The sequence below is a fragment of the Engraulis encrasicolus genome, chromosome 11, assembly GCF_034702125.1.
Source record: "Engraulis encrasicolus isolate BLACKSEA-1 chromosome 11, IST_EnEncr_1.0, whole genome shotgun sequence".
Lineage (NCBI taxonomy): Eukaryota > Metazoa > Chordata > Actinopteri > Clupeiformes > Engraulidae > Engraulis > Engraulis encrasicolus.
In genome coordinates, this window is record NC_085867.1 from 1,912,241 (window position 1) to 1,933,221 (window position 20,981).

The window sequence follows — 20,981 nt, forward strand, 5'->3', positions numbered from 1 at the left end:
GGAAGAACACCTAACCCCAGACAACAGCCGCAGGGGGAAACACCCATCAGCTGCAGGGGGTGACAGGGAGACGTCCCTGTCACTGCCCCGCCACCACGAAACGTTTCGGGATTAAAGGGGCGAAACGTTAGTGAATGGTGGTTCCCGACTGATGACCCTGCAGCTGACCCATGGGCACCGGAGGAGGTGCGACAGGCAGCAATGCCCAGCAGGACATAACACCTTCCTGTACAAATCCTGGGTATGTTAGAGCTGAATGAACACATTCTAATGTAAAACGAGGGTTAGCCCGTTATCAGGGAACTACTGAAGTTGACAAGCATGGCAAACCTGCTTGGCAAAGCATGGCAAAGCATGGCATATTGTTAACATTAACAACCATCATTTGGTCATTAAAAAGTGGTCTGAAAACAGAGTCTTCCTCACACTACCCAAGACTGTCTGCACATTGATTTGATACAGGATAGTATGGTGGGAAGCAAACTCCAGAGCTCATGGGAACTGCTCAAGATTTGGCAAAACTGCAGACCTTTAATGTTAGAAATTAATAAATATTTAACCTGTTAAGACACAGCGTTATACATTTGCTGTTACCAGAATGGTAATGACCAAATCATAGTGCATTACTAAAGGCCCTGTGTTATGTTGTGTTGTAGTATTATGGTAGTTAACTTTTCAATGACTATTATATTACATTTATATTACAGCGTAATTATATTATTATATATATATTATATAATATATATTATATTATAAATAGATATTATATAATTATATTATATTACAGCATGCCATTGGTGGTACTGTGTGCATTAACGGGCCACAGGCAAATTCCACTGCTAACCATTGTCTGCAAAGATCCTTAACACCAGTTATGATAGATACAGTATTCCACTCATTTTTAAACAGAGAAGTCAGTTAGGAAGCCTGAGACAATTAGCAGCGAGCTACCAATGTTGTTGTGCTTTCGGCTTTGCGCTAACCCCCCGCAGAAAGACAAGCCATCCATTTTGAAGTTAATCAATTCAGACATGGAGTGACAGGACACAAATGAAGGTTAATGACTTGAAGAAGACTGTCTCTGCAGCCATGGATAGCTTCTCAGCTTCTCTGGAAGACTTGCCGAAGCTGTCAGAACTGTAAGCACGACAGGCAAGCGTGTCCGTTCCCTCTTTGCACATAAATAGGCCTTTGAAGTGTCGACAGACTCCTCGTACGTCGTTATTTAAAAAAGGGAGTTCGCCAAAGATGTTAATTAAAAACCGGAGTGCTAAAGGCATTGTCTTTGAGAGAGAGAGAGAGAGAGTCAGAGAGAGAGAGAGAGAGAGAGAGAGAGAGAGAGAGAGAGAGAATTGGCAATTTTCCTCATATTACGCATTACATTGCCTCGCAAAGGATCAAAGCACATGTACGGTATAGCAATGAACTAATTAGGAACATTTCCGCTTGGATACGGCCCTATATGCACACATTTCCTCATTCTACCAAACTGCCAGCCACGGAAGTTGAAAAAAAAAAAAGGGTGGGGGGTGCAAAGGGGTTAGTTGTCCCGGGCCCAGGAAGAGAGGGGGCCCAGAATTGGGATTTTATTGCATCGTATGTATTGGGTTTGGGGCCCTTTTAGATGACTTTGCTCTGGGCCCAGAATTGGATCCTCAATACACTGTATGTATTGGGCCCAGCAAAAGCTGTCAGCGGCCCTGCTGCCAGCACCCACTTACACTAGTGCAGTGGTTCTCAAACTTTTTAGGGAAGGAACATTCTCTTACAGATTGCTACTGTGGCACTGGTTGACCATTGGGACCTCAATATACAGTACTTTGGCAGATAGTGTATGGCTTTGCCATGTATGCATCACATAAATATCATGGGATTAATGCATTTCATGAGCTGGTCCACTAACTCATCCTGAGTGGCCACTAACTCCAGCCCTACCTCAGGAAATGCAGAAAAACGTCACTCCATGTTAACTAATGAGTGTGACTTGTTCACATGAAAGCCTAGCCTGAGTACAGCATGTTGTCAGACTGAGAGGCATTCTCTCTGCTTTTCATCTGCCAGACAGACTCACCACCACATCCTCTGATACTGGCGAAGAAGGCCCATCAGCGTCTCTACTTCCTGCGCAAACTAAAGAAGGCAAGTGCTACACCCTCCATCATGACAACATTCAACAGAGGAACCATAGAGAGCGTCGTGTCCAACTGCATCACAGTGTGGGGAGGAAGCTGCACGGAGAAAAACAGGAAGACACTCCAGCGTGTTGTGAACACAGCGAAGAAGATCATTGGAGTACCACTCCCTTCCCTGCAGGACATTTACACCACACGCCTCACCCGAAAAGCACTGATGATCATCAAAGACACAAGCCACCCTGCACACAAACTGTTCAGCCTCCTGCCCTCTGGAAAGAGGTACAGGCGCCTCCGTTCCCGTACCACCAGGCTGGCGAGCAGCACAATGCACCAAGCGATCAAGATACTGAACACTCAACCCACTCTCCCTCCACTGTCAGCCTCCAGCCAGCAAGGCCACTGACAACCCCCCCCCCCCTCATCCCCCACCACCATATCTGCGACTGAACATTCCACCTGCACTACTATATTTGTGACTGAACTTTCAACCTGCACTAACTCAAAACATGCGCACACACACACACACACACACACACACTGCACTTTCTGCACTAAACCCAAACACACACACACACACACACACGAACACACACACACACACACGAACACACACACACACACACACACGAACACACACACACACACACACGCACACCGCACTTTCTACCTGCACTAAACGCACGCACGCACGCACGCACGCACGCGCACACGCGCACACACACACACACACACACACACACACAGCTGCTGGTGTACTTGATAGACCTTTTTTAATATTTATTTTTCTTCAAATGCTACTATTACTATGTCAGAACGCTATAAAGGACTTTTTAGGAAAAGCACAAAGCACAACAATTACCTCTTAATGTATGTCCTCTACAAGTCTTCTGTTGTCCAGTCTTGCACTTTAAATGTCTGTATGAGCACTGTCTATGTCCATACTGTCTTAAGTCCACGTATAAGTACTGTCTATGTCTATACTGTCTATGTCCTTACCTAGATTAGTCTATTTCTGTATGGGAAAGCAAGAAATGTAATTTCAAATTCTTTGTATGACCAGTGCATGTAAAGAAATTGACAATAAAACCTACTTGACTTGACTTGATGAGTGGAGGCTCTCTACTGTACAGTGTGTGTGTGCACCAGTTCATCACTGTAGCATGCCCCGCAGCTCATCAGGCATCAAGAATCAGGGCACTGGACCACTGGCCGACCGACCGCCTGCTGAACCAGCCCTTTGTTGCTACAGCACAGTGTTTCTCAACAGGGGTGCCGTGGCCCCCTGGGGTGCCGCACGCCCCTCTCAGGGGTGCCGCGGAAACGTGGCTGGCGGTATGTCAAATTGACCTGAAGAAATCATGTAATATAATACATATTTGTCTAAATGAATAAATGAATGCTTAGTCAGTGGAATCTTTCATCCATCATTTACGCACAATAAAGTACATTTAGGTCACTCCAGTATGGCCTACACAGCCTGTCTGAGCCTGAGATAAAGCTACAACGCAAGTTTGAACGTCTCCAAGTGTGTTACTTTTCTAAGCTTGTGTGGTATCGGATACAATATCATGTTACAGCATGTTGGTTTGGGGTGCCTTGAGATTTTTCATGAATTGAAAGGGTGCCTCGCCTAAAAAAAGATTGAGAAACACTATTATAACACACTTCATTTAGTACAGAGGCTCTCTGTGTGTTGTAGTGAGAGACCTCATTCTTCTTGATGCTGAGGTATAAAATGATTGGATTGGCCTGTACTGTAGCCTACCCTCCAACATGCTTGTGGACTACCCTACACTGTAGCCTACCCTCCAACATGCTTGTGGGCATGTACACTCGTGGCTTGGCTGATCAGCCTGCTGATTGAAAGTCCACTTTACTTGGGAAAATCCCTTTGTGATTGTGACACAGCACTCCACAGCACATAAGTGGACATTGCCCACAACTACATTTAATTCATCCCTCATATCACTCTTGCAAGGGGGCAGCCCCAAACGGCACCCCAAATGGAGCTGTGAGGCATGGCTGTAACTGTTGCCTTGGCCTCTGGTTTGATAAAATCCACTGGATTAGTGCTTCTCAACAAGGGCTCTACAGCCCCCCAGGGGGCATTGGGGATCCCTAGGGGATGATGAGAAAGACACATCCTCTGATATGAGTGGAGGCTCTCTACTGTACAGTGTGTGTGTGCACCAGTTCATCGCTGTAGTAGGCTATGCCCCGCAGCTCATCAGGCATCAAGAATCAGGGCACTGGACCACTGGCCGACCGACCGCCTGCTGAACCAGCCCTTTGTACTACAGCACACTTCATTTAGTAGCCTCCAGAGGCTCTGGGTGTGCTGCAGTGAGAGACCTCATTCTTCTTGATGATGAGGTATAAAAAGATTGGATAGGCCTGTACTGTAGCCTACCCTCCAACATGCTTGTGGGCATGTACACTCGTGGCTTGGCTGATCAGCCTGCTTAATGGAAGTGCACTTGGGAAACTCCCACTGTCATTGCCATTGTGACACAGCACTCCACAGCACACAAGTGCACACTGCCCACCACAACATTGAATTTCTTCCTCACCCTTGCAGGGGCTCAGCCCCAAACGGCTGCCCAAAAGGAGTTGCACGGCAGGCTGGTATACTTAGGATATCTCAGTCATGGAGGAGGATGCAGGTCAATGAAACATATCCAAGGCACTCTTCTTCTTGGTTGAAAAGCTTTTAATAAACTTGGCAATTTTTAACAGTTCCACTATGAACTAGCTAACATGTTTTGGCCGACAATGGCCTTCTTCAGGCCTGTAAAACATTTCAAATCTCCCCCACTTCCCTATATGCATGTGAACGTCATCATGTTCTGGTGCGCGTTGCGCGTTCGCCAAACTTGACTGAACACCGAAGCCCTCCGACTCTTTTTCTTTGTTATGGAGGAGGATACATCTGAAGTGAATCCTGAATCACCACATGTTGACTTCACCCCTTTATTTACTAAATGGTTATGAGAACATCGACCTGTGAAGCCCATGCCAATGAGACCAAAGTTAGGTCCTTGTATATAATGAAATGGTGGGCTGGTTCACCCGGCCGGTAGATCCCAGTTACATCAATAATCATTGCGTCTTGTGTTGTATTTGAAAAGATGGTGATGTACACATTAATGGAGCTCATTTCCTGTCACCAGAGCCGGATTAATGCACAGGCTACATTTGGCTGCAGCCTAGGGCCCCCCACCTGCCAGGGGCCCCCCACCTGCCAGGGGCCCCCTGATTGGACAGAAGTGAAAAAAAAAAATGCAGAATTGCGACAAGATGCAATATTGAAAAAGCTCATCTGAGTGCAGTTAGTAGACATGGTACCCTTAATTCCTAGCTCCCAAGTATGACACTGTCTATGTAAATTTGTCGCAAAATTTGCCTTCCGGGGGGCCCCACAGCAACCTGTAGCCTAGGGGCCCCAGGCCATCTTAATCCGGCCCTGCCTGTCACATTGCCCTTTGAGACGATGTGGCTGGTACGGTTGACCTTATAAGCTGAAGTGGGAGTTTGTTTATGTGAATCAAGAAGAAAGACAAAAAAAAAATGCACCAACGCTTCATCATAAGCAAACCGAAGGAAAAGGAGCAGCGTATGCATCTAATGAAATAAAATTTAAAAAGACAATTGCATCTTTGAAGAAGAGCTGCTAGAGGCGTTCAGCGTTTCATTGGGGTACTCAATACAACAGAACAATCTCGTGGGAGTTGCTATATATGGCGACACATTCGTTTTAAATTACCACAGCACGAGTCTTGCTGAGTAGAGTCGGGCAATGAGTAATACATTAAAAAATGTTTTGAAATGCCTCCCACATAAATACATTATGCTGTTTTTGTTTTCTGTTTTGTTTTCAAGTTGAATCACTGAAGTTACTTTCCCAGAGTTCATAATACAATTAAAAAGAAAAATAACTTGCATTTGTATTTAAGTGTTACAACACCACATCTGTCTGAAAGAAGTTCACATAGTTTAATCACCCATGGTGATCCGTATTCAACGTATTCCTGATATTTTACTTCTATCTTGTGCCAACGACTCCATTCTTCACGACACAACCATTCATGAACAGCCGTGGTCATGTGATGGAGTGACCCAACCTATGGGCCGGGGCCCACTGATGGGCCCTGAAGGTATTCCAAGTGGGCCTTGAAATCATTTTCCAAAAATAACAATCATATTTTGGTGTGTGTTGTTGTTGATTTATTTGAGTTTTATTCTTAATTGGGTCAGAGGTGGGCCCTGAACATTTTTGACAATTTCGAGTGGGCCCCAAGTTGAAAAAGGTTGGGAACCCCTGACCTAGATATAATGCAAACAAGCCTGGTGTCATGGTCAGAGCACATGTTGTCACTCGGAGGCACAGCTTTGAAGCCTAGTGTGGCGACCCTTGTGTTTTTCAGCTCAGCTTTGTGAGTTCACAAAAGGGTCTAGAACAGGTCGCGACCCAAAAGTGGGCCGTGGAGGGGTCATGAGTGGGTCGTGGAGCCTTGGTGAAAAAAAAAAAACGTAATTCAAAAAAAAAAAAATCCAACTTTTCCTGCAACAATTTACAACTTTTATTTTGATAGGCTAGTGAACTCCGTGTCACCTGTCGTCATAGATACAATCTGAATGTTTATGCGAGATAGATAGCGTGCAACCAGTCATTCGAGTCTTGGTTGCATTTTGAGAATTGCATTGAATTGACTTGAAAAAATTGGGTCGCGACCGAATGAGAGTGGAAAATGGTGGGTCCCAAGACTGTTCCAGTTGAGAACCACTGGTCTAGAAAACCTTCAGATCCGCCCTGCACCTAAACCAAAATGCATTAGCCGCAACCAGGATTGTGGGATTCTTAGAGATATGACATAGTCCAAATTTAAACGCAGTAGTTGACATTGACGTAGTAGTTGGCAGCTCATTACAGATGTCAAACAAGTGTTTCCCCAGTCACGTGCAAGGATTTTTCAGAAAGCCAGGCTTTCAGAAACCTATGCCTATGGCTATGGCTTAGATAGATGTTGTAGAGTTAGTGTTTCTCAAATGGGTGCTCTACAGCCCCCCAGTAGACGTTAGGGAACCCTAGGGGGACGTTGAGAAGGACACAGCTGAGAGGCAGGCGTTGGGGTGGATAAGTCCATTCTTCTTTTTAATTGTAAGCAGGGCATTGGCAGGGTTATGATAAGGTCAAGGGGGCATTGGGGGGCTTATGATGAGGTCAAGGGGCGATTGGTCAAAATAGGCTGAGAAATACTGTGAAGGAGGAACCCTTTCATCTGGCCAGAGTCAGGTTAGTGACTTGCCTCCAACTTGCTCCAAATCACAGGTTTGATTCCCATACTGGTTGGTGAAACAGGACGCCAAAGCGCTGATTCAGATGGCCATGAGGTTATCTTAACAGCTGTGGCCTTAAATTAATTCAGTTCATGTCTTAATAGATCAGCACAAGGTCGGGACAAAATCCATCTTCCTGTTCAGAAGTTATCAAGCCAACAAAATATCTATCAGACGGCTGCAGAGATAACTGGAGAAGAGTATCCAGTGCCCAACCACACCCTCCTCCACAACATGAATTCACATGCAACCAAGAGCTAAAAAAAAGGCTCTGGGCATTCGCACGTTCACCTCTCTAAATTGTGGACCAGCCCATCGGAAAATTCAAAATGCCCCAACAGCATTGGCCCCTGAGGACTGTTGGCCAACCAGGATAATGCCCTGTATGCCAGATTACCAGCGCAGGCCTACATGTAACTTCAACTTGCTCCAGGGGTACTGTCCCTGTACAGTAATGAATTCATTCTTAGTCACTCTGAATAAGGCCAACAACAACTAAATTACATTTTATATAATAATTCATGCATAGCAGAATTGCAGTGGCACAACCATATATGGCCATGTGAGAACCATTAACAGAGCTTTGGTGACACACAGGGCCATGTAAGACCAGCAAAGGTCCAATGACACATCACCCCTGTCATGCTAAACCACTAATTGCAGCACAACGTTGGGCCACCCAAGGATACTTTCTCCCTCTTGAGCATAGTAATGAAGCACTCAGACTGCTACACTAAATGCACTCCTGTTTAGTATTCATAAGAGCATCCATATATAGCATTGAACAGCCTGTGGCTTAATGAGGGAAAAAGAGTCACAAGTCACGCATGTAAGTACTGTCATCCTAAGTAAAGCAAAGGCTGTGCACACTCGTAACTCAAAATCCCTATACAGAGCCGATTCCCAGGTGCTCATGATAACAGTCAAAAAATAATCCATAAAACACTGCAAATCGTCGCACACTGGTTGACTTATTTGCTGAATGTTTATTCTGGTGGACAATGCGTTTTGCTGCCGCTTCATCAGGTTCAGATACCTGATGAAATGGAAACGAAACTCATGGCTGTAAGCCTGATTATCACCGACTTTCAAATCTCTTCGAGACTTGGTCTGACCAAGAGCATTACAATTAACATTTCCCAAACAGCATTTCCCAAATATCGCCCCTTGGTTTGCTAATGATTGTTTGCTTCCCAATAAAGTGGGAGGAGTTCCCGTATTTGCGGGAACTCAGAAAGTACTTGCATTGACTCTTGACCTGACTGGTAGCAACGCTGAAGGTGTTGCGTCACTAGGAGGGCACGGCCTGGCTAGTAACTAATGCCTTGTCCTCTGGTTTGATGAAATCCACTGGATTAGTGTTCCTCAGCAAGGGTTCTACAGCCCCCCAGGGGGCATTGGGGGTCCCTAGGGGATGTTTAGAAAGACACAGCTGAGAGGGGGCTGTGCTTAGTTTCTATTGGAGTGCATTCGTCTACTTTTTTAATATTAAGGGGGGCTTTGGCAGGCCTGTGCTGATGTCAAGGGGGCGTGGAGAGGCTTATGGATCATGAATCTCAGCTGTCTAATACCTATACCTGGCATCCTGATGAAGAGCATCCTGCGGTTATTTAGGCTCAGTGCGCAGTCACTGGAGCGATGCGAGATCAGACATCTTCCTCAAGGGCATGTTAGCGCCGGATGACTGAATAGAAGGTCATTAGTTATTTATTCCAACAAACCTTCTTCTTACTCGTACTCTGTAAGAATTCTGTACGAATTTTGGGCAGCCGTGGTCTAGGGATTAAGGAGATGTACTTTAGACAGTGGCGGCTGATATAATAATATTATTATTATCATTAGGCCTACCTCCGCCACATAATGATGTGATTGAGTTTGCCTTCGCTGTCTTTGTTCATTACTGGGTGCACGGCTTAACTTACCACTAGAGGTCGCAAAATCTTTAATTATTTACCAGATATTGCCAACACAGTTGGAAACAAGCACTCGCCACTCACGGGACTTGGCAGTTAACCAGTTGATCAGACACCACGAAAGCTCAAAAGAAACGGTTGTTCTTCCCTACCTTTTTCACCAAGTCAATATTAGGCAGTGCTCTGCTCTGCTCCTTGATATTCATTTTCTCCTCATAAGGACGACTGGAATTCGCCAGAATTTAATCCACAATGCTTGCCATTTTGCATAGCTCTCTAGCTTTCTTCCAAGCTAGCCCTAACGAAAAGTTGGCAACTTCAACTTTTGAATTGGGAGATTAAAAAGGATAAGGACGTGCCACTATTAAGACTTTATTCGCAACACTAGGTTTACAAGAATATGTACACAAAACTGGAGTTCACCGCAATGAATAGCTTCCCCACTGGGTACCACGACGAAACTTCTCAGTCAAATTAATAACATATCCGCTTTTCGAAATGAAATCAACTACTGTAGCCTACTGACACGGGGTTCACCCAATCACAAGTCGGAGCTCCAGTCTCCAGTCCATCCCCCCTCCTCTCTCTTCTCCATTCACTCCCAGTGAGGCTCAGTCTCAAAATCAAAAAAATTTCACGGCAATAGCCAATGACCGTTTAGCATTTTGCCATTGAAAAGGCGTACAATCCCACATGCCATTGAAGTCCATTGAGACTCGACTCGCTTGCTTTGTCATGAGCGGAAAAAAAACTCGTTCGAGCCTCGGGATCTTATTACAGATTGGTTTAATCTCTAAGTTGAACACATGCATTTTCTATGGAGCTGGGTCTGAAATAGCAATGTTATTAAAGGGACAGTTTGGTCAATTTCAACATGCAGAAATATTTGGAGTAGGCCTATGTTATTTTTTTTTAAATGTAAACAAACGCTGCCCCCATTTGAATTGCTCATATCCCGGAAAGGGCTGATCCGAAAAATGTGGCATCACCGGGTACTGACAAGTCAAGGGTAGCGTGAGCAATACAACTGCATGTTGAAATTGACTGAACTGGTCCTTTAAGGAAAAGGAGCAGTGCTAAGGATTGAGAGACCCTCTTGGCTCCATTTGGAGCTGAATACTCCACTGACTTTTTTCCAATAAGGAAGCCAAATGTAATGGGTCAAGCTGAATAGTACATTGATTGGGTGCTGTGTGAAACCAGAGTTTGTCATAGAAGAGAAGACACAGCCAGGGAAAAACAATCCATAGAAATGCATGGTAGAAACAATCCATAGAAATGCATGGTAGGAACAATCCATAGAAATGCACGGTAGAAAGTAACTGCGCTGTACTGGCAAGAAGGCAAGTATCCACTCTGCTAGCAATGGACAACTATCTGCCAAAAACATACAAAAAACATACAAGTGGTGTTCTAGTTCAATCGCGCTCCTCTGCATATTTGAGTGCATTCATAGTTCAAAGTTACCCGAGTGAAAATAGAAGCTCTCTGGGTGCTGTGAAGCAGTGTGCTAGTGCACCCATTAACAAACCACAATCCACTGCCCCTTGGGACCCGGGTTCGAAGCCGGCCTGGGTCATTTCCCCACCCTGCTCCATCTCTCTCCCTCTGTCCCACTTATTTCCTGTCACTTTTTCACGATCATAATAAAAGGCAGAAAATATTGACTATATACCATCCAGCAAATATGTCCAGACATTGGACAATGTATTTGTTGTGATTTCATATATGTTCGTTCTGTTATTGGAGAGTCTATATATATCTATATACACATTTCTGTCTTGTCATTCATTTAGATTGACCCTGGAATTAGTGTCCATCTTGAAAATGCCTCCGGGCATCTATTTTGGGATAATGTGCATGGGGAACTTGTTTAGGGGGACTTTGATGCTGCAAAGTCACACGAGACACAGACAAAACAAGGCTCATGTCGTCACGACTGCACAGCAGCATCAGTGCAGGGGCATGGACGCAGCCAACCACATAACTCAACACAGCAGCAGCAAAAAAAAAAAAAAAAACTGGGTGGTACGTCCCCAACCTTGTAGGTCGGATCCACCGCTCATGTTTTAGAAACTCACCTCATCCAGACCTTAAGTTACACTCAGACACATGAGCAGATGTGGTTCAAGGAGAAGGCAGACAGGCATGAAAGATTTGCACACAATAATGCCAGAGTAATAACGGCACACAGACACTGACTGCACTCTCTCTCTCTCGTCTCCAGAGAGAGCAATACAAGGGGATGATGCAAACAGACGCTCGCTCACCTCCACGAAGATGAAGCACGGGATGATGGAGTAGCTACGCTGTGTGTTATCCGACGCCATGGCTCTTCTGCGGCGCTGTCAGTCTACGGGAGCAAAGACACACACACACACACACACACACACACACACACAGACACACACGTCAATTAGATTCACAGGGAATTAAACGTTCCGTCCATCCAGGCAGACACAGACCGAGGCTTGATGCTGACAAGTACAAACTTGAGCGTGAAGCGACAGGGTGCAAAGATGAAAGCAGGAAGGAAAATGTCAAGAGGAGGAGTTAGGGCCATGTAGAGGACGAGGAGGACCACCATGGAATGACGGCCAGCAGGGAAGCAGACAAGGGAGAGGGGGTGGAAAGGGGTCAATTGTTCCGGGCCCAGCAATCAGGGGGCCCAGAATTGGGTTATCATTACATTGTATGGATTGAGTGGATGGGAGTGTGTGTGTGTGTGTGTGTGTGTGTGTGTGTGTGTGTGTGTGTGTGTGTGTGTGTGTGTGTGTGTGTGTGTGTGTGTGTGTGTGCGTGTGTGCGTGTGTGTGTGTGTGTGTGTGTGTGTGTGTTGGTGTGTGTGTTGGTGTGTGTGTGTGTGTGTGTGTGTGTGATGATTTTGTCCCGGGCAAAACCAAACATGTCAGCGGCCCTGAAGGCCGAAAAAAGTTGATCATCATCTCACTGTGTGCAGTCAACTGTGGCAATGAAATACCAGTACACATTAAACGCCAGCAAGTTTAATTACTTTTGAAACTTCATGAGGAGAACTTTGTCAGGAGGTTTCGTCATTTCCCCTAGGAGGTTACATCTTCCAAAAGGCAGCCAGACACTGATTTGGCATGAGGACAGCGCTCATTTGGCATGTTGGACACATACATAACACACTCAATCTGCAGTGTCCAATGAGGGCTGAAACGATGATGACACTCTCCAGTGTAATGACAGGTGCCCGGGGCGTGCTCAGAGAGACAAGCCAGCCAGAGCATACAGGATCAGGGGCCAGATATAAAAAAATACCCTACAATGTAATCATTATATTATATTATATTATTATTATTATTATCATCATTATTATTAATAATACATTGTATTTGTTGCACAGCACCATTCACGAATGACAACACCCAGGGTCATATTACAAAAAATAATTAAACATTAAATAAAAAAGAACGCATCCAGAGTCTGTATGGTTTAAAAATATGTCTTAGCACCTTTGACTGACTGCACTGCCCTTCCAAAGCAAAATGCAGTACTGCGGAAACACCGAAGCAGAGGAATAAAGAGGTGATACTGCCCAGAAGAAAAATGTGTTGTTGTGGGTTTGAAGCATTTCCTTGTACTTTCGTAATAGAAAGACAAAACACAAGACTTTGTCTCAAGGGAGAAAAACATGTCAAGTCCACTCACAGTTGAAACTCAGTTTTGACAACACATGCAGTGAAAGCCTTTGGGTATAAACAGATCCATATTGAATTTATTTTTATACCGTACAGTGGACATTATTTTGTGGGCATGTTTTAATGGTTTAATATGTGATGCTTAATGTGATGCTTAATTTAATAGCAGTGTGACTGTAAAAAGCAATAAGCCAACTTCAAAAGATTAATCATTTGGCAGAACGATACAGCTAATGCACAGAAATTCCCCATTTTGCAATACAATTCTAAAGCCTCCTCAGATCTTTACTGTTCCCGAGCAGCATAATACTAATCCATGCGGCGGGGGATGAGCGGCACTATTGTCTTCCTGAAGGCAGTTTCAGCTGGAATGAGTCCACACTGATGGTGATTCATAAGTCAATTACTTACATCCTTCACGCTGACACACCATCACACCATCGTCACGTGGCGGGCAGGCGGCGACAGAACGCATTCAGGTTACTACAGACAGGGTTGCCAGATGGGGCTGATGATTTCCAGCCCAAATCATGCTCAGTCAGAACCCGCCTGGAAGCACAAAATCCCGCCCATTTCTATTGATTTCTATGGGCAAAATTGGGCGGGTTTTCCTGCAAAATGCCATTTTTACCCGCAGACGGCCATCCAAAGCAGCCCAATTGGGCGGGAAACAGCCCAATCTGGCAACACTGACTACATCCAGACACTGCAGCAAATGAGCTCATGCATCACTCAGACCTGGAGCTACAAAGTATGACGGTTAAAGGGGGGGAGGGGGGGTGTCTTCGAGGGAACAGAACAGGCATCATGAATTCATCAACCAGACTGACTGAACTTGAACCACGAGGATACAGGGCTTGCTTAGTACAATGAGGAGACAAAGACACCTGGGGTGCATTTCTCAAAACCATAGTTGCTTAACAACGTTAGCTACTTTGTTGTTTGCAATGCAATTTCCCATTGACAACTACCCAAGTTGCTAACTGGCTAATAACTACCTTACACTTTCGAGAAACAACACACCCCTGGCTTGCTTAGGAACTGGAAGACATATTCTAGTGGATGTAAGGAATAAGGATGAACAAAGTGCTATTAGTGCACAAAGTAGTGCTAAGTTCACCTCAGAAGGGATATGAAGAGACGACTCATCTTTAAGGAGCTTTTTATTTCTTCTACTACTGACCAGAAACTGTCAATCAGATGTAACAACTACACATAGACAAAACAAAAACAGACACTTTGTGTCTTGTCATTTGAAATTCATGTTTAAAAAAGCAATTTGTCCTTGTTTGCATGTCGCCATACTTAATGAAAGAAAAATCGTCTGAAATATAAAGAATCATAGGGCTTTGTGCCAAAACGTTACTGGGAATAAAGCTAAAGTTTGCACTACTCCTCTATCAAAAACGTAATGCAATGTACGCAAGCACACAGGCAGGCATTTCCTGACTGCTGAACTATCTGCAGTGCATATGGGCAATAACAGCAACCACAGATGGTCCCTAAAAGTGCTGTATCATATAAATCAAACATTACCACATATAGAGTTTTGTGCACAGTAAAAAAAAAGAAGAAATCAGCAGTCCAATGCATGGAAAAATACCATGGCTTGCCTTGCAAACTAGACGAACCCTCCTTGCAGCAGCAAATGCCTGTATTCTTGTTTACGTATTGGTCTAGCATAGCGTTTCTCAACGGAGGCTCCACAGCCCCCCAGGGGACGTTGGGGAGCCCTAGGGGGACACAACTGAGTGAGAGCGGGGCTCAGTTACCATTGAGTTGCATTAGTCTACTTTATTTTTAAACACTAAGGGGGACATTGGCGGGTTTATGAAGAGGTCAGGGGGGTGTTGGGAGGTTTATCATGAGTTCACCCTAATTTGTTCAAAAAACTGGCCTAGCACCACACCTTTGGAGAAAATCCAAAAGGACACTAAATACTGCAAGTCCTTCAATCACACATTCCATCTCTGTCTATCCATTTTTTCACTATCTGGATATGTGTAGTGAGTCGTTGGATGTGCTGGCCTATTGGGCCATATATTCAGAACACTTTGAATCAGTTTGTAGTGTGGCAACCAATGCCTCTTCCAATCAGGGCCGGATTAACACTTTCTGAGGCCCGGGGCTAATTACCCGGATGGGGCCCTTCATATCATGTTCTGACTTTCTGGGATTAATCGCTATTAATCGCATAGCGCGCGAAACCCACAAATAATAATAAATCATAAATATATTTATACATATTTAACATATTTTTAAAATTAATAAAATAAAATAATTAATAATAATTTGCATATGTACTGTGTAGATAACCTATGTAGGTCTAATATAATATTCCACAATGGAAATGTAGGCTATTTGCCAACCTATCAGTCTAAATGTAGTAGGCTATATGCCTATCCAATGTAGGCCTACTAATGAAACAAATTATTGCATACAATATTACACTAGGGCTATTTAAGATTGTAGGCTACTGAAACTGATATATTAGAAATTATAAACTCAAATTAGGATGGTCTACATGGGCCTACAAGAAATAAAAAAACTTGTTACTTAAAAAAACTATATGTTAAAATGGCTTGCCATAGGCGTGCGTCTGTGAGATATGTCCCGCCTTCTCTCACTGTCAAAGACCTTGTCTCTTATCTGTCGCTATTTTTAAGGTGTTTCAGCGATTAGAAACTAATTGACTGTCTGTTGGCATTGACAGCAATTACATCTTTCAAAACAATAACGTTGACATGACTAACACTATCTTAAATGCTGACGAAGTTGCCGATGTCGCGAAATCATAGCCCACCATGTTGATGCAGCCTACTATGCACGCGCAGCGCCAAGTACGTAGATACCAAAAGGTTGCTTGAGGAATGTAATATCTCGCGGTTCGCTTTTTGATCAGGGCTTTAGTAAGTCCGCGTGGCGTTATTGACAGCTGATAGACAGCCAGCACAACAGTACCCTTTTCATGCTGACCGTACAATAGACTAACCTTGCGAGCTGCAAAGGCGAGCCACATGCTGCTCGAGAGTTGCGCAAGGAGGACCAGAACAGCCTACCGAAAACATCTTTGCTGGTGGTAGCCGCTACAGCTGGCTGACTACTCCACAGGTTGGTTAATTTGGGTGTTTTCTGTAATAATTCTTTGGCTCTTTCCTTTTTTCTACTAATTTTCGTTTTTTTGCTCCGCTCTCCTGTTTCCTATGGCTCGACATTTTCGCTCGTTTTCTCTTTTTTTTTCCTTCTATTATTTTTTGTCATTTGACATTCCGCGACCGGAGGCCCCCCCTTGCGGTGATGCCCGGGGCTGCAGCCCGTTCAGCCCATTCTTTAGAGACGGCCCTGCTTCCAATGATACTTGTTCCATCCTCATGGCGGGCCAAATGATTGCCATGACAGGGCCGGATCTGGCCCGCGCGCCACCAATTGGAGACCACTGGTCTAGAGTACGAGTGAGGGGGTATTTATGGCATGACAAAAAGGCTTAGGGGATACGGAAGACAAAATAGTTGGGAAACATGAATATGAATGCTGGGGTTACAGTCAGACAATACACCGTTTGGGGGCTTACTATACTGCCCCAACCAATGCGTCTTCAACGGTGCAATACAGTAGGAGAATAAGAGTAACTTTATTAATCCCCAAGGAGAAATTAATTGTAACGTCAACTGCTCAGGGCAGTGGCCCGACATTACTAGTACACTTTACATCGGATAAGGATGAGGAAAACAAATTCCCATGCCTCCACTTTATAACAAGTACAACATCAAGACATAGGTCATAACAGAGGGGAAGAAAGGAGTCACCGGAGCATCTCCACATGTGGAAAATAACTTGTTTTATTGGGCAAGCGCCAAGACTAACGTTTCGACGTTCACACGTCTTCTTCATAGGTCATAACACCTCAGAGACCTGCAAGACCATGTTGTGGCTTGCCAGGCTAGACCATGGCTATTCTGGGCATCTATCCAGAAAGTCAAAGAATGCGCGCACATCAGTGGCACAGGTGCTGGACCTAACGTAAGATAACTGAAAAGAAAATAAAGGTCCGCAACACTGTTAAATGCTCTTATTTTCTTTTCTTTTCAGTATTCTGGGCATCAAGCCAGGGGATTCTGGCTAACGTGCCACTGCTAATGTCAGTAAGGGCTGATTTGAATAGTAGGCTATGTCTGCTTCATTATTATGCCCATGTCATTCTGAGCTGACTTTTTTTTGGGAGATGTCACATCTGTGAAACTCACAGGACAAGTGTGTCTGGCACCGCAGGTCTAAACTTGGATTCAACTCCCCAAATCTGTGAGAACACACAGACACAGACACAGACACAGACACAGACAGACACACACACACACACACACACACACACTCAAAATGGTGTGATTGCACAGACTGTGCTGAGATACTGGTCTAGCATCTTCCCATACTCTGATAGAAATAGAACACTCTGCATCCTACATTGGACTGATTCCACTGCAACACGGGTTGACCGCAGTTAGTTATAACACACAGAGAAAGAAGGAGTTAGTGAGTGAGTGAGTGAGTGAGTGAGTGAGTGAGTGAGTGAGTGAGTGAGTGAGTGAGTGAGTGAGTGAGTGAGTGAGTGAGTGAGTGAGTGAGTGAGTGAGAGACAGAGACAGAATATCAAATCAGTTAACCCTTGTCAAGCAGACAAACACTTTTAAAAAGGACCCATGTGCAAATAACATGATGCAGCATATGGCTACATACAAGGCGGAACAAAGTGGTGACAAAAACTGTCCTTTTTTACCAACTTTCCAAAGCTGTGCTCTCCCATGCGTACCCAGCTGGCAATTTCCTCCCCTGCGGCTTCCATGCCAGTGAGCCTGCAGAATGCCCTAATCGCTTCAGACAGGCACTGACACAGACAGACTTTATGCTTGACATCATCTTACATCATACTCACAAAGTATCAGCTAATAGTACACCGTGTGGCTTTATTTCTTGCATTAGGAAATGGATCACACTCAATTTTTCTTCTTTCTTGTCGTTTTCTTTTTATTTTAACATTGCAGGGACTGACATGACAGACGTTTTGGCTGCACAGAGCTTTCGCCTCGCTCAGATCGCCTCGCTTAGAGCGGCGATCTGAGCGAGGCGAGCGACGGAAGTATTTGACTTTGTATTGAGTCGCGCGACAAAAGCGATTCTAGAGACTAGAGCGATTGAAATCTTTTCAACTTTCTATGACACGGTTCGGCGACAAGCCGCAACAGCCAATGACTGTATAGGGGTCAGTGACCACAGCCAATGGGAATGCTTGAATGCTTGAATGCTTTGCCTTCTGCCTGTACGGATATACTCTAGTCTCCTCAATCGCTCGTATTGCTTGCTGCTGCACTCTGTTGCTTGAATCGCATCGCGCCTGGTCTATTCGCACGGTTAGAAGGGGGCAGCCATGGCCTAGTAGTGGGTAAGGTGATGGGCTTTAGAAGGGGGCAGCCATGGCCTAGTAGTGGGTAAGGTGATGGGCTTTAGAAGGGGGCAGCCATGGCCTAGTAGTGGCTAAGGTGATGGGCTTTAGAAGGGGGCAGCCATGGCCTAGTAGTGGCTAAGGTGATTGGGTCATTTCACGTGAAATCAGACACTTTGGGACCCGACCGACCCGGATTTCAATCATACTTGGTGTGCCTTTTTAGTAGCAAGGTAGCACCCCAGAACTGCATTGGTTTTAATCTGACACTAATATTGAGGGAGAAACAGACTAGGAAAGGTTCACATGTGAGGGTAGGACACTATACATTCAGCCTTGAATATATCAGTCAGTGTTAGTCACAAAAAGATGCCTGTGGTGTTATTTGAAAGCTCTTTTCTGGCTCTACATATTACACAATCAGCTTGGAATACAACAACTCTCAGAATATGAATTATGATAAATTGAAAAATTAAAAATTGAATATCTAAAAAACCTATATTTTAAAATGGCCAGTTCCTTGTCCAAACGTAGCCGGCAATGTCATTAGCAACACCTCAAATGCTGGTGTTCGGTTCTTTATTCATTTCAGAGAGAATTTGACTCATAAATATGGCATCATACAGACCACTTACTAATAATATGGTAATACCATAGTAGCATCACATGACAAAACAAAAACAAAACAAAAACGGTCAGTTTCCATGGTCCCAGGTTTCAGAAACTAAGGCAGATGTCCATTTATACACACCAAATGATGATATGTGAATGTTTGAACATTCCTTCTCTGTGTACCTGTGTCATCTTCCCTTTACCGTACTTTAAAGAGATAATCAATGGCTACACTCTCATTTTGTACTCTACCAGTGCATTTGAAGCAGCAGCTGTGTCTTTTGTAGATAATGTATAAGTACGTCCCGTTGCAGTTACAGGTTCCACTACCAGAAGCGCATCCTGATGATCCATGACAAGTCTATCTGGTCTGAAGGGAAAAGTGAAGGATGGAGATGGTCCATGAGGATGCAGGAAGTTCAGTTTCACCTCTCCAGTGCTCGACATACATTCCTCTAGGCTTGGGCGATGTCCCCCTAATTGGCAGCTGACGATGTTTACAGTGAGACGATGCGATGGACGATGGCATCGTCGTCGTTGGGGGGGTTAATATTATTTTTTTATTAAATTATTATATGTTTCGTTTTTTGGCTTTGGCTAAGCTATTATTTTAACATATTTGCTTTAAGAGTAGGCCTAAGTCAAATATATTAACAGTTTTTAAATTCTTACAAAAAAATGTTTAAACCTTCTCCAGCTGCGCTAGACAGAGATGGTCGCTCTGCTGTCTGTGAGAGCGACTCTCCCCCACCGACCCCTCCCCATCGCCCTTCTTGTCTCTCGTGTCACCATCAGCTGCTTCAAGCCCGCTCTTCCAAACTCCACCGCGTGGAAACTTATTTTCAATAAATTTCACGATGCAGCCTACTGCAGGCTGCTACTAGAGTGTGTTATTTAACGGTGTAGTTCTATTTCAAGACGAGCTGTGTCACGGCGTCTTTGCATTGCCTACATAACTTTAGCCATGCAGGGAAGCCCCAGAACGTTTGTCAAATGGAAAAGATGAGAACCCACGCGTGCCCTCTCGAGGTTTTGCAATGGATTTTAGCCGGAGTTAGCAAATTACCCGACGCAAATGTTTCTAAAGCACATAGCGAGACTTTTTAATTAATCAATGGAAACAATTGCGGTGAAGCCACGAAGACGTGGGCAGACATGGAATCGCTTGCGCTCCCTCTTGACAGTGGGCTAATCAGAAGTGTAGCCAACAATCTTGTGTGTCTACTTCACAAGACATCTCCATCGCGGAGAGATTAAACATTTTGAGTCGAATTTCCGTTAAACATGAAATGGTAAACTGTCGCAGTTGCTGAACGATTTGTTGCTTTCACAGGCTACTCCGGAGGGAGAACCAATGCCTCATGACTCTCCGTTGTAGAAACTTGGGTCACAAATGCATGTAGGCAATCAGACACTTACTTGAACTCATATGCAGCAAACAATAGTAGGGCTTAGTTCACAAGGTTTTTTTTTATTCCATTGCGGGTTTTTTCGTAGCTATAAAACTCACTCTGCTTGAGGCTTGTGTTGACAACCTCGGCCAGTTCAGTCCTGCTACCTGCGCAGTCCGCTGCTACTAAGGATTTTACGGTAATGTTTCAATTTACCTCAATGCCAAGCACCGTAATGATGACAATAGCAGCGGCTTCAAAAATACAAAGGTAGAGGATTCCTTGGCATCACGATGTTTGGCGTCCATCGTGATGCCAGCTGTCCATCGCCGATGGACGATGACATCGTCTATCGGCACAACCCTACATTCCTCAACACATGCTAGCCACCAGTTGCCATCATATACAGCTACAACATACCCTTTGATACTTGAAAATGTAACACATTCCTTTACTGAGCTCACTCCTTCAACTCTGCCTTCTCTGAATGCTGA

General features: G+C 44.5%; 1 protein-coding gene across 2 annotated transcripts in view; it reads right to left on the reverse strand.

The window, feature by feature from the left end:
* plppr1 (phospholipid phosphatase related 1) overlaps positions 1-20,981 on the reverse strand; it is an 83,047-nt gene that overhangs the window by 46,200 nt on the left and 15,866 nt on the right. For both annotated transcript variants that reach the window (XM_063209789.1, XM_063209790.1), the window contains exon 2: positions 11,656-11,738. In XM_063209789.1, coding sequence (XP_063065859.1) covers positions 11,656-11,715 — 60 coding nt within the window. In that variant the 5' untranslated portion in view covers positions 11,716-11,738. The remainder of the gene's footprint in view (positions 1-11,655; positions 11,739-20,981) is intronic.